At 50.8% G+C, this 11,292-nt stretch overlaps 1 protein-coding gene across 5 annotated transcripts in view; it reads left to right on the top strand.

The window, feature by feature from the left end:
- The window catches only part of ANKS3 (ankyrin repeat and sterile alpha motif domain containing 3), a 34,678-nt gene extending 25,472 nt beyond the window's left edge, over nt 1-9,206 (top strand). For 4 of the 5 annotated variants that reach the window (XM_039493474.1, XM_039493473.1, XM_039493472.1 and 1 more), the window contains 5 exons: nt 246-418; nt 4,567-4,679; nt 5,624-5,707; nt 6,420-6,514; nt 6,839-9,206. In XM_039493474.1, the coding sequence (XP_039349408.1) occupies nt 246-418; nt 4,567-4,679; nt 5,624-5,707; nt 6,420-6,502 (453 nt within the window). In that variant the 3' untranslated portion in view covers nt 6,503-6,514; nt 6,839-9,206. The remainder of the gene's footprint in view (nt 1-245; nt 419-4,566; nt 4,680-5,623; nt 5,708-6,419; nt 6,515-6,838) is intronic. The other variant, XM_039493476.1, reaches the window with a different exon arrangement.
- Nucleotides 9,207-11,292: the final 2,086 nt, after the last annotated feature.

Raw genomic sequence — 11,292 nt, forward strand, 5'->3', positions numbered from 1 at the left:
TGCATGGAAAGAAGGGGAATCCCTGAGATCAGAGCTGACCGTGTGTGGGAACCTTACCTAATTTCCTTCCCACCTGCATCTGGGCTTCGGACGGGTTTGGTGGGTGCATACAGAGCACTCTGCAACCGCCCAGATCATGATAACAGGAGGCTCCAGGGATGTTTCATGAGCAGTCAAGTGTCTGAGATTGCCGCATGCAGTACTCCCCCTTTCAGTCCCTCCTCTCTTGCTCTCCCCCACTGCAGAGGTGCGAGGAAGTGGAAGTGATGAAGGGCCAAGTGTCCCAGGAGCAGGAGCTGCGGGCGGTGGTCGAGAGCTGCTTGATGGAGCGGGACGTGGCTTGGAATGATGTCCAGATCCAGCTGCGAGAGGCCCAGGCCGTCACCAGGGACGCTGGGGTCCTGCTAGAGCAAATGAAGTAAGTTGCTCCAGGGGAAGTGGAGAACGGGGCCACCCCAGCAGAACCCAGCATGTCCACCGTCTGATGTGAATGCAGGCGGCGCCCTTCTAGTGAGCTGCCCACACACAGTCACACCACAGCATCTGAACCCCATTCTAATCCTCCCCCCAGTGAGGACATTCCAACAGGATAAGCAGATACTGAAGCCCCTTCCTGGAGCACAGTGGGTAGGGGCCTTGCTTTCCAGAGCTAGAGTTCTGCATGTTCAACCCCAGTAGGAACCAGGTGCTAAGTGACTTGCCCAGTGACTTAGGGAGTCAGTGGCAGAGTTGGGAAGAAAGCTCAGGAGCCTTCCCACCACTAAAACCTGTAGTGCTTCTCCACTGCAACGGCACTCAGGCTTCACACTGATCACCAGCTGTGGTCAGGATGAAATGCACAGCCTCTAAATCATACAGCATTGCCCAGTGAGATGCACCAGGACAACTGTTTTTTCTTTTCTTCTGAAAATATCCTGCATGCTGTAAAAATCCCACGTTCAGTGGTGTTTCTGCTCTGGGGGTTAAGCTGATACTTTCAGCTCATCAGTCCTGCTGTGTTGGTCAATAAATTTAAAACCGGAAAGTCTCTGTCCTTCGCTCCAGGGGTGGAAGCAACATTCTTGCCCCTGGAGAAAGGAGATGCAGCATCACTGAGTTCCAAAGGGACCTGTGTCCAGCCTGCCATAGCCAGAGGGGAGAGAATCCCTGCTGTAGGCCTATGAGGACGTGGTGAAGAGAGGGAGTCCCAGAGGGGTTCCCCTGGAAAAAGGAGAAAGGAGGCTGGTTTGAGATAACAGCATAGTGTTCCCGGACGGCACTTGTGTTGCCTTAGCATATGGCAGCTGGAGTTCAGTGACTTCTCCAGCAGTTGGCCACAGTGCTTACATGTATGTAGCACATACATTAAATAAGGGGTGTGTGTGTGTGCAGAGGCAGTGGTCATAGAGGGCAATCCACAAACACCAGAGCAACATGTATTGCCTAATGAACGTGGATGGAGGGTGTGACAGGTTTGGTCACAGCGACCCCCTTGGGACTGTCACGTGATGTGCTGAAATTATCTCTGAGCCTGTTTTCCCTGATGGCTTGGGACTCCAGAACCCTGCCTTGTTGAGCCAGACACACTAAACTGCTGCAGCATGAACCCAGTCTGAACCATGCCCCCAAAGCTGCAGGCTTTAACTGACAATCACTTGGCAGGTTATCTATCTCCAGCACCCAGACACCCAGTTCCTAATGGAATCCAAACTCCAAATAAATCATTTTTACTCTGTATAAAGTTTATACAGGGTAAACTCATAAATTGTCCACCCTCTGTAACACTGATAGAGAGTATCAGAGGGGTAGCCGTGTTAGTCTGGATCTGTAAAGAATCCTGTGGCACCTTATAGACTAACAGACGTTTTGCAGCATGAGCTTTCGTGGGCGAATACCCACTTCATCGGATGCAAGATGCTATGTACATCGGCCAAACTGGACAGTCTCCGGAGCCTCAGCGCGTCGCCGAACAGCTGCAGCGTGTCTCCGGCGGGGCCTGAGCTCCGTCATAGCATCTTGCATCCGATGAAGTGGGTATTCACCCACGAAAGCTCATGCTGCAAAACGTCTGTTAGTCTATAAGGTGCCACAGGATTCTTTGCTGCTTTTACTGATAGAGAGATATGCACAGCTGTTTGCTCCCCCAGGTATTAATCACTTAATCTGGGTTTGTTAATTAAAGTGATTGTATTAAGTATAAAAAGTAGGATTTAAGTGGTTCCAAGTAATAACAGACCGAACAAAGTAAGTTACCAAGTAAAATCAAACAAAACACACATGTCTAAGCCTAATACATTTAAGAAACTGAATACAGGTAAATCTCAACCTCAGATGTTCCAATAAGCTTCTTTCACAGACTAGACTCCTTCTTAGTCTGGGCCCAATACTTGTCCCTGCTACAGTTCTTGTTAGTTCCAGCTCAGGTGGTAGCTAGGGGATTTCTCATGACTGCAGCCACCTTTGTCCTGTTTCACTCCCTTTTATGGCTTTGGCACAAGGCAGGAATCTTTTGTCTCTCTGGGTCCCCACCCCTCTTCCTAAATGGAAAAGCACCAGGTTTAAGATGTATTCCAGTACCAGGTGACATGGTCACATGTCATGTGGGACCCCAAGCCTCCATTCTTCCTGGACTGACTTACACGAACACAGGAAGGCTTTCAAGTAAACAGAGCCATTTATAAGCAGTTGTCCTGGTTAATGGGAGCCATCAAGATTCCAAGCCATTATTAATAGCCCACACTTTGCATAGTTACAATAGGACTTTAGAATAATACTTCATATTTCTAGCTTTAGATACAAGAATGATATATACATGCAAATAGGATGAACACAGTAGATTATAAGCTTTGTAATGATACCTTACAAGAGACCTTTTGCATGAAGCATATTCCAGTTACATTTTATTCATTGCATGAAGCATATTCCAGTTACATTATATTCACACTCATTAGCATATTTCCATAAAACATATGGAGTGCAATGTCACAGAGGGTTTACCTATTAAGTGGCTATTTCACTTTTACCTGTAACGGTAAATCATTTTCTAAGATCCTTGTATACCACTTACTGGCTGAGAAGTCAGCCCTTTCTTAAAGCAGACACCATTTTTATGGATTAAAAAGGACATGGTCGACTTAAAAATCATTTTCAAAACATATGGGGTTATCTGTATTACTGAATAACAAGTTAGGTTATTAATATGGGGAGAATTCTCCCCCCCCCCCCGCCCACTTCGTGCCACTTTGTTTTACACTTTGTATTTAGGGTGGACAGTGAAAAGAGACTAGTCGATTTCACCTCTGTAAACAAATCAGCATCCAGTGAACTTCACTCCTGATTCTCTCACGCTCCCACAACGCTGCCCGTTCTGGTCAATCTTCCTAAAAATGTGTGTTGCTGTCCTGGAGGTAGTTCCATTGGCCTAAGGTTTTGTAGACTTGTGGCTCTGACAGCCTGTGTTTGGGTCTATATTTGCCCTGACAGTCCATGTCTTTTTATTAAAACCATGGGTATGTGTAACATACTTCATCTGTTTGCATGCTGCCCCACTGCTGTTACTTGCTCTGCTCCTTTGAAGGTGGGTGGAGGGATCTAGGATTTGTCCCATTAATGAAGCATTGAGCTGCTGTCTGCCTAGAGGAAGGATGTCAAACTAATTTGGTGCAGGGATCCAATTGCACTTTTCATTGTGGCATATGGGTCAGAATATAATGTTAGGACTCTGTATGCCCCTCCATCCACAGCAGAACTGGTGTTGGTGGCAATGGCAGGATTGCCCAGAGATCCAGAGTAAAATCTGGCCTGTGTATGGTGACTCATAGTTTAGTTATTGCTAACTTATTAGGGACTTCATTGTTCACAGTGTAGTTGTAGCCATGTTGGTCTCAGGATATTGGAGACAAGGCAGGGGAGGTCATATCTTTTATTGGACCAAGTTCTGTTGTGGGGGAGAGAAGTTTTTGAGCCACGCAGAGACTGACTGCAGACTCAGGAAAGCAGCAGTTCACATGTGGAAGGTTTCCTTCACAATCTCAAGGCAAGACACTTAAATTCTCTCTTTTCTAAATGAAAGTTGAGGTTGTGCACAGAGTCCGGGCTGGTCTGTACACTGAAGCTGCACTGGCTTAACTAAAAGTGTGATGTTAAACTGTTCAGCTTTGTGTGTGGACCCTCTTGCTTCAGTTTAAACCTTGAAGTGCATTGATTTCACTTGCATTTCTAAATTACAAGTGTGTAACTTTGGGTGCAGACCAGGCTTGAATGTCATGTAGACCAGATCCAGCCTGAGGGGCATTTGTGTGAAACGCAGGCCTGGACCTTTCCCTGCCTCCTCCTTTTTCACTGACCCCTGCAGCTGTTCTGTTCACAGGGGCAGGGATTGCTGTGGAAGGCATGTGGGGCTCTTGTCTCAGGCACATCTGCCTATGTCTGGGAAGGGCAGTTTATAATCCAGTGAGCTGCTTGCCCCAAGAAGCATGTGATCCCTTGGCTGCCAAGGCAGGTATTTCTGGACACAGGAGGGCACTGGCAGGTGATTTCCCAGTACTGCATATGCCTTGCTAATGGGGGTTTGGTCTCATTTGGTAGAGCCTGTCAGGCGGAGCTATGTTCCCGGCTGAAGGAAGGGCACCTGGCTGGCAGGATGCTGGAGACCAAGGCACGGCTGGGAGCTGGTGAGGGCAGATGGCCCAAGGGAGAAGGTAAGAGCCAGGTGCTGCTGTGACTATGAATGGTCCAGGCTGCAGGGAAAAGATAAGGCAGCAAACAATCAGACTGAATGAATGCAGCCAAAGGGGTATGAGAGGCACCAGAGAGAAAGCAGATGCTTTAATAGATGAAGAGGGTGAAACTAATGAGGCATCCAAAATGGCTGAGCTACGAACAGATCCTTTAAAAACTGTCGTTAATGAGAGAGATTTAGAGTAAAATTTTCAAAAGCATCTAATTCCATTGACTTTCAGTGGGACTTGGGCTCCTCAGTACCTTGAAAATGGAATGCAAGTTCCTAGTGCTTTTGAAGATTTTTACCCCTGGACAAGTAGGAGGTGGTGGGGACCTTGCAGGTGTCACCATTGACAAGAACTAGGCGTGGGAGGGAATACTTGAGAAAACATCCATCTGTGCAAACCAGTCGGCCTGTCTGAGCGTGTCACAGGCAGTTTGCTACTGATCCGACTGCTCCACTGACAGCTGTTTATGAAGCACCCTGGGGAGCTGAGGACGTTGCAGAAATGAGAGGTCCATCTTCATTTCTTGTCTTCAAAACAGAAAATCCTGGCAATTACCATCCAGCAAGTCTAGCTCCGTTTCCTTGAGATTCTCCTCGTATTTGACCTATTGAGCATCTCTAGGGTGACAAGGTACAAACGTTAAGCCAGGTTGCTTTATAAATAGCCAACTGTGCGACACAAGCACAATCCCTCTTTGGCACAATTAGCGGACAGAGGGAACTTGCTGCTTGTCACACATTTGCATTGTAGGAACTCATTTGATACAAGATCTCAGTAAATCAAAACCAACCAATTCAAGCTGCTGTGGGCATGAAGACTGTGAGGGGAACTGAGCCCCAAGCCCTCGCTTCTCTGCTCTTGCCATGCAGAAGCTGCAGTGGTTGGTGAGAATCTCTCTGCTTTTAATCTCCCAGGTCTAGAAGGATGGTCAGTTTCCTTGAAGTCCCTGAGCCTGCCTGAGCTGTCAGCTTTCCTGGAGGAGCGTGTCGGAGATATAGGTACGGCAGAGAGGGTCTCAGGGGGGTTAAGTCACTAGGATTATCCCCAACTCCCTTTGAAATACACCAAAGGACACTTGGTTTCTAAGACAGGTGGTAACTGGAGAGTGGGCAAAAGATACCTGCCCCCTGCAAAACATAACACGTCTTACTATGGCTCTCCCACAAGTGCCAGATCAGCCCTGGATCCTTGTGTGGGGGCTTGAACCCAGGGCCATCTGGCCCAGCTGTACTAGTGAGTCATGCTGACACCTGTAGGCAGCAGGAGTAATTACTCTCTTCTCCAGCTGCTGTGCAGCACAAATCCTCCCTCCTGTACACCTCAGGGTGGCTCCTTCTTAGTTAGAATGAAGGACAGAAGCAGCCTTTCTCTGTGACACAATAGAAACCAGCTGGAGCAGAGCCTGGGGAGCCCTTCTTCTCTCCATACTCCATCCCCTGCTAATCTACCCATGGTGAGGTGTGCTGGCCTCTTGCACTGGCCTTGCTCCAGCTCTGTGGCCAAGGAGCTGCCTTTGTGTGCCTCCAGCGTTCGTGCGTCATTCTCCTGACTAGTGGAAGCTGGACCCAGTGGCAGGAAGCTAGCGAAGCAGTGGTTTGGAGGGGGAGAGAGAGACAGGAATGCAGCGACCCTACTGGCTGAGCCTTTCCCCTGCCCCTTGTCTGGTGGTGCCCTGGGCTGCTGGCTAATGGATTTTGGTTATGCCCTTAGGGAATGCCCTGCATTCTGTGACTCAGAACCTCGCGCAGCTACAGGCCTCGGAGCGAGGCAAGCAGAGCTGGCCAGAGCCCTAATGGAGCAGGATGGTGAGTGGGGAGGGGTTTGGAAATACTGACCCATGTCAATGCCCATTAAAGCAGGGTCTGGCTAGAGGCAATGTAGCCATGCAGCTCCTTCCAGCTCCCTCCCCCCATAACTCTGCCTACACACCTCTGTCCTGCCCTGCCAAACTCCCAGGGGTTGCTATCAGTGGGGGCCTTTCCATGTAGGCCCCTTGATTAGAGAGTTGCTGATGGGAACTGCAGCGAGCTGCTGTTCACAGTGATGTTCCTGCTGCCCACAGCAAAGGGTTAATTTTCCAATAAGCTGTGGGGGCTCTTGACCTCTGAGTGGCTCCTTCTCTCTTGCAGGAATTCTGACGTCGGGTGATGGTTCCACCCGGAAGCTGAGTGCCTGGGAGAACGAGCGCAAGGCTGGTCCGCCAGCACGGCTCCTCTGCTGAGAGCGCCAAGGAGGCAGGCGGGTGCCTGGAGAAGGGGGTCAGCCAGCTGGGGATGGCGGAGGACGAGGAGTCAAGTGGGCAGGCTGCCTCGGCTGGGCTGATCTCCAGGTTCCTGTCACAGATGGTTTGCTTTCCCTGTCCAAGGGTTAGAGTGTTAAGAGCTGAAGCATCAGGGCTAATTGGCCTCTAGCTGCCCATGGAAAGACTGCCTCAGTTTCACTTAATGCTGCCTGATATTTTTACAGAGCCAACCCTTGTCTGTAGCAGTCGGATTCCCTTATGCCCCTCCCTGCCACAACCCCTCGTAACTCGTTCCCTCCATTTGGTCTCTGCCCGCAGGCTGACCCAGCAAACGTGTGACACACAGAGCAAAGGACAGCACAGTGGTGGCTGATAGGGTGAGATCCAGTGCTTTGGAAATGGGAGTGTCCTGCAGTTCAGTGGGCTGAGCCTCCCCTTTGAGACAGGATCAAACAGCCCCAAGCTGCAGCCCTTGTAGGATCTGGGTGATTGAACATAGTGAGCTCTGCAGCTCTAGCCTGTGGAGAGCTCCCCCTCCTGGCAGCCTGCAACAGTTCAGCTGTTACCGGCTTCTGAGGAGGCAGGAGCTATGGGATCACTTGAGTGTCCTAACCGTGCTTCTCTGTTTCATTATGGGTGCAGACCCCCCATTGGCGCTGACTTGGCAGCTGGCCCTGATCCTTCCCCCAGTCCATGAATGCCCACATTAAACCCCCAGGTTAGCACATTTCAAAGGCCTTGCTTCTGCCGAGCCAGTGTGCTCCCAGAAGCTTCTGCCGCAGGCAGCAGCTCCTGCTGGTGCAGCACTGGCCCATTAGGACGAGGGAGCCAGGAGCCACATGAGAGGAGGGCGTGTGCAGCTCTTGCCTGATGTGAGTTTATACTATCCCCAAGCACTTGTGTGTGAGCTACGTGCTCTGTGCTGCATGCAGGGCTTGGCCCCGCAATTGGTGCTATAAAACCCTCCCCCAGGGTAACACCTGACCGTGAGCACCACAGCCCTCCCCTCAGGTCTGCCCCTGTGTGAAGGCAGTCGCAGGAGACCTTAGCACAGGCGTCTAAGACCAGGAGCCTGTTCCGTGGGGGATCCTCTCCCCTGGGAACCCATTAGCTGGCTCCCCACCCTCCCTCAGGCCCTGGCTCCTGTTCTTGTGTCCAAGCCTCTCTCCTTCAGACTCGAGCTTGGCACCTCTGCCCCCATGAATGGACTTCATGCCTGCCATTTCTAGATTCCTGCCCTGCCTGCATGGAGGCTGCTTGTCCCCAAGGCAGCGGGCAGGGCTGCCATCTTCTCCCTGCACTTTGGGGGAGCAGGAAGGGGCCTCCTGTTTTCTCCATGGGATGGGCCTTTGAACCTGCTGCATGGGAAGGGTTGGAAGAAAGCTCGACCCAAGGTGCTCAGGCTGGGCATGTTTGGAAATCTTGGCTTCCATCTCTTGAGGGTTTTGTGAGGCACCCTTTCTCATGGCATCCGTGGGCCTCAGGCAGCTGAGTCCTGCTCTCCTCTGGGCCACGGGCAGCCAGGCACTAGGCATTGTGTTCTCCTTGTGCTTCTCCAACCTCCTTTGCCATCTCCTCCCACTGGGAGGTCCCCTGCCGGGCTGCTCATCCCTTCATTTAGTGGACTGAAGCTTCCTCTCCTTCCTTCCCTCCAAGAACCCATAAAGTTCAAAAATGTTTCCATGCAGTCCTTAGCCCCCGCATTGGCCCCACAGCATGAGAACGCTGGGCATGGGGGTTGGACTCTTAGACACTAGTGCCGTGGGCTCTTGCGGGGCACCCAGGAGGAGGGCGTGTGTGGGTTGATAGCACAAGAATGAGATGGTGAATGGGGCTCTCCAGGGAAAGGAGTGAAAGAAAGAAAGACACACACACACTCTCTCTCTGTCTCTGTCTCTGTCTCTCTCTTAAATGCTGCAGGCCTCGGACACTTCCCTCTTACCTGCCAGGTACATTCAGTGCCATTATCTGTATGTGGAAATGGGTCGTCTTCAGCCTGTGTTCCTGCTCCAGCCCCCGGGAGCTGGAAATGAGAGCTCCGGTAACAGGGGCTGCTGCAGGAAGACCGACTGCGGCATGCATTGGCCCCTCACATACACTGCTCTAGCTCATGGAGATGTCTTGGCCACTGGCTGCTCTGACCTGGTGCTGCTGCTGCTGCCCCTGGGAGCTCTCATGGGTAATGTTCATAGAATCATAGAATCTCAGGGTTGGAAGGGACCTCAGGAGGTCATCTAGTCCAACCCCCTGCTCAAAGTAGGACCAAACCCAACTAAATCATCCCAGCCAGGGCTTTGTCAAGCCTGACCTTAAAAACCTCTAAGGAAGGAGATTCCACTACCTCCCTAGGTAACCCATTCCAGTTCTTCACCACCCTACTAGTGAAAAAGTTTTTCCTAAACCTCCCCCTCTGCAACTTGAGACCATTACTCCTTGTTCTGTCATCTTCTACCACTGAGAACAGTCTAGATCCATCCTCTTTGGAACCCCCTTTCAGGTAGTTGAAAGCAGCTATCAAATCCCCCCTCATTCTTCTCTTCTGCAGACTAAACAATCCCAGTTCCCTCAGCCTCTCCTCATAAGTCATGTGCTCCAGCCCCCTAATCATTTTTGTTGCCCTCCGCTGGACTCTCTCCAATTTATCCACATCCTTCTTGTAGTGTGGGGCCCAAAACTGGACACAGTACTCCAGATGAGGCCTCACCAGTGCTGAGTAGAGGGGAATGATCACATCCCTCGATCTGCTGGAAATGCCCCTACTTATACAACCCAAAATGCCATTAGCCTTCTTGGCAACAAGGGCACACTGTTGACTCATATTCAGCTTTTCGTCCACCGTAACCCCTAGGTCCTTTTCTGCAGAACTGCTGCCCAGCCATTCGGTCCCTAGTCTGTAACAGTGCATGGGATTCTTCCGTCCTAAGTGCAGGACTCTGCACTTGTCCTTGTTGAACCTCATCATATTTCTTTTGGCCCAATCCTCTAATTTGTCTAGGTCCCTCTGTATCCTATCCCTACCCTCCAGCGTATCAACCACTCCTCCCAGTTTAGTGTCAAAAAATACCGGGAGTCGAACCCGGGCCGCCTGGGTGAAAACCAGGAATCCTAACCGCTAGACCATATGGGAGCTGCTCAGAGTGCCCTGTCCAAGTGACATGATTTCCAATGCTGTATAGTGACTGGGGCAGCCTTAGTTCTTGCAGCCCTCTGGACAAAGACCGTGCCCCTGTGATGGGGGCTGTGGTGAGCTGGGGAAAGTACTTTTCTCTTTGCTGGTAAAGGGGAAAAAGCTGTATTTTATTTTTAGATCTTGACCACAAACCCCAAAGTGCAATACCTGCTGTGACTCCATCCTCGGAGCCAGGATCTTCCCTCTGCTCCGCTGCCCAATGCCAAAGAGACTGGACCATGCAAATGGCCTGCAGAGTTAATCTCTGTGCCGGTGGAGCACTGAATTTGTTGTGCTTTGGTGTCTCCAAACCTTCCTGGTTTGCTTCTCAAAGCAGCCAGGAGGGGGGTGAGTTTGCCACACCAATATGCTCGGTTGCGTGGCTTTGTTTGTACTTCTGTTTTCTCTTACACGTGAGACCAAAATTAATGTGCACCGTGTTTGGTGAATAAATCAGTGATTGGATCTGTCAGCACTAGTTTGGTTGGGTCGCCGGTTGCATGTTGAGCAGTGGACTAGAGCCAGGTGTGAGCAGGGCTCCCACTGCTGTGGCTGTGGGCTCGGCGCACTGCGGTTGTCCCTCTAGCGTCCCTAACTCCTGTGCTGGAGCAATATCTCTATCACCTGCATGGAGAAGGGAATTGCTGGAGAGAGGTGGAATAGCAGGAAGAGGTGGTGGGAAATGCTAACACATGAGGTGTGATTTTCTTCTGCTCACGCTCAGCTTGCTCCTAGGAATGGGGGGGGGGGGTTGCAAAAGTAGCTTTTAGGCCACCAGTTGAGCCTCCCCTAAGCCAGGCTGGTCAGGGACCTGCGTGGCCCTCAGGATAAGTTAGCCACCTCAGGACTGCTCTGCCCTGCACTTGACTGCCATGGCCTCCTAAGGCCAGTGGAGCATCACTGTGTTCAGCCACATTCTGCACAGAGCAGCATAGAATGGAAAGACTATGGGGCTCCCTAAACATTTGTCATTGAACTCAGACCCCCTTTCCCCCATTGGCCTGGTCTTTCACATGTCAATAGTCTATTGACTTCACCAGACCTCTCCATTGGTCAGGTCTTAAGATTTGTGTACACAGGGATATTGACTGACTTAGCTATAGTGAAGTAATTCTGCTAGCGTTAGGCTGGTCAGCGGCCCTCTGTAGACAAGCTCTTTTGCAGGTGTCTTC

The sequence above is a fragment of the Mauremys reevesii genome, linkage group 10 (assembly GCF_016161935.1).
Source record: "Mauremys reevesii isolate NIE-2019 linkage group 10, ASM1616193v1, whole genome shotgun sequence".
NCBI lineage: Eukaryota > Metazoa > Chordata > Testudines > Geoemydidae > Mauremys > Mauremys reevesii.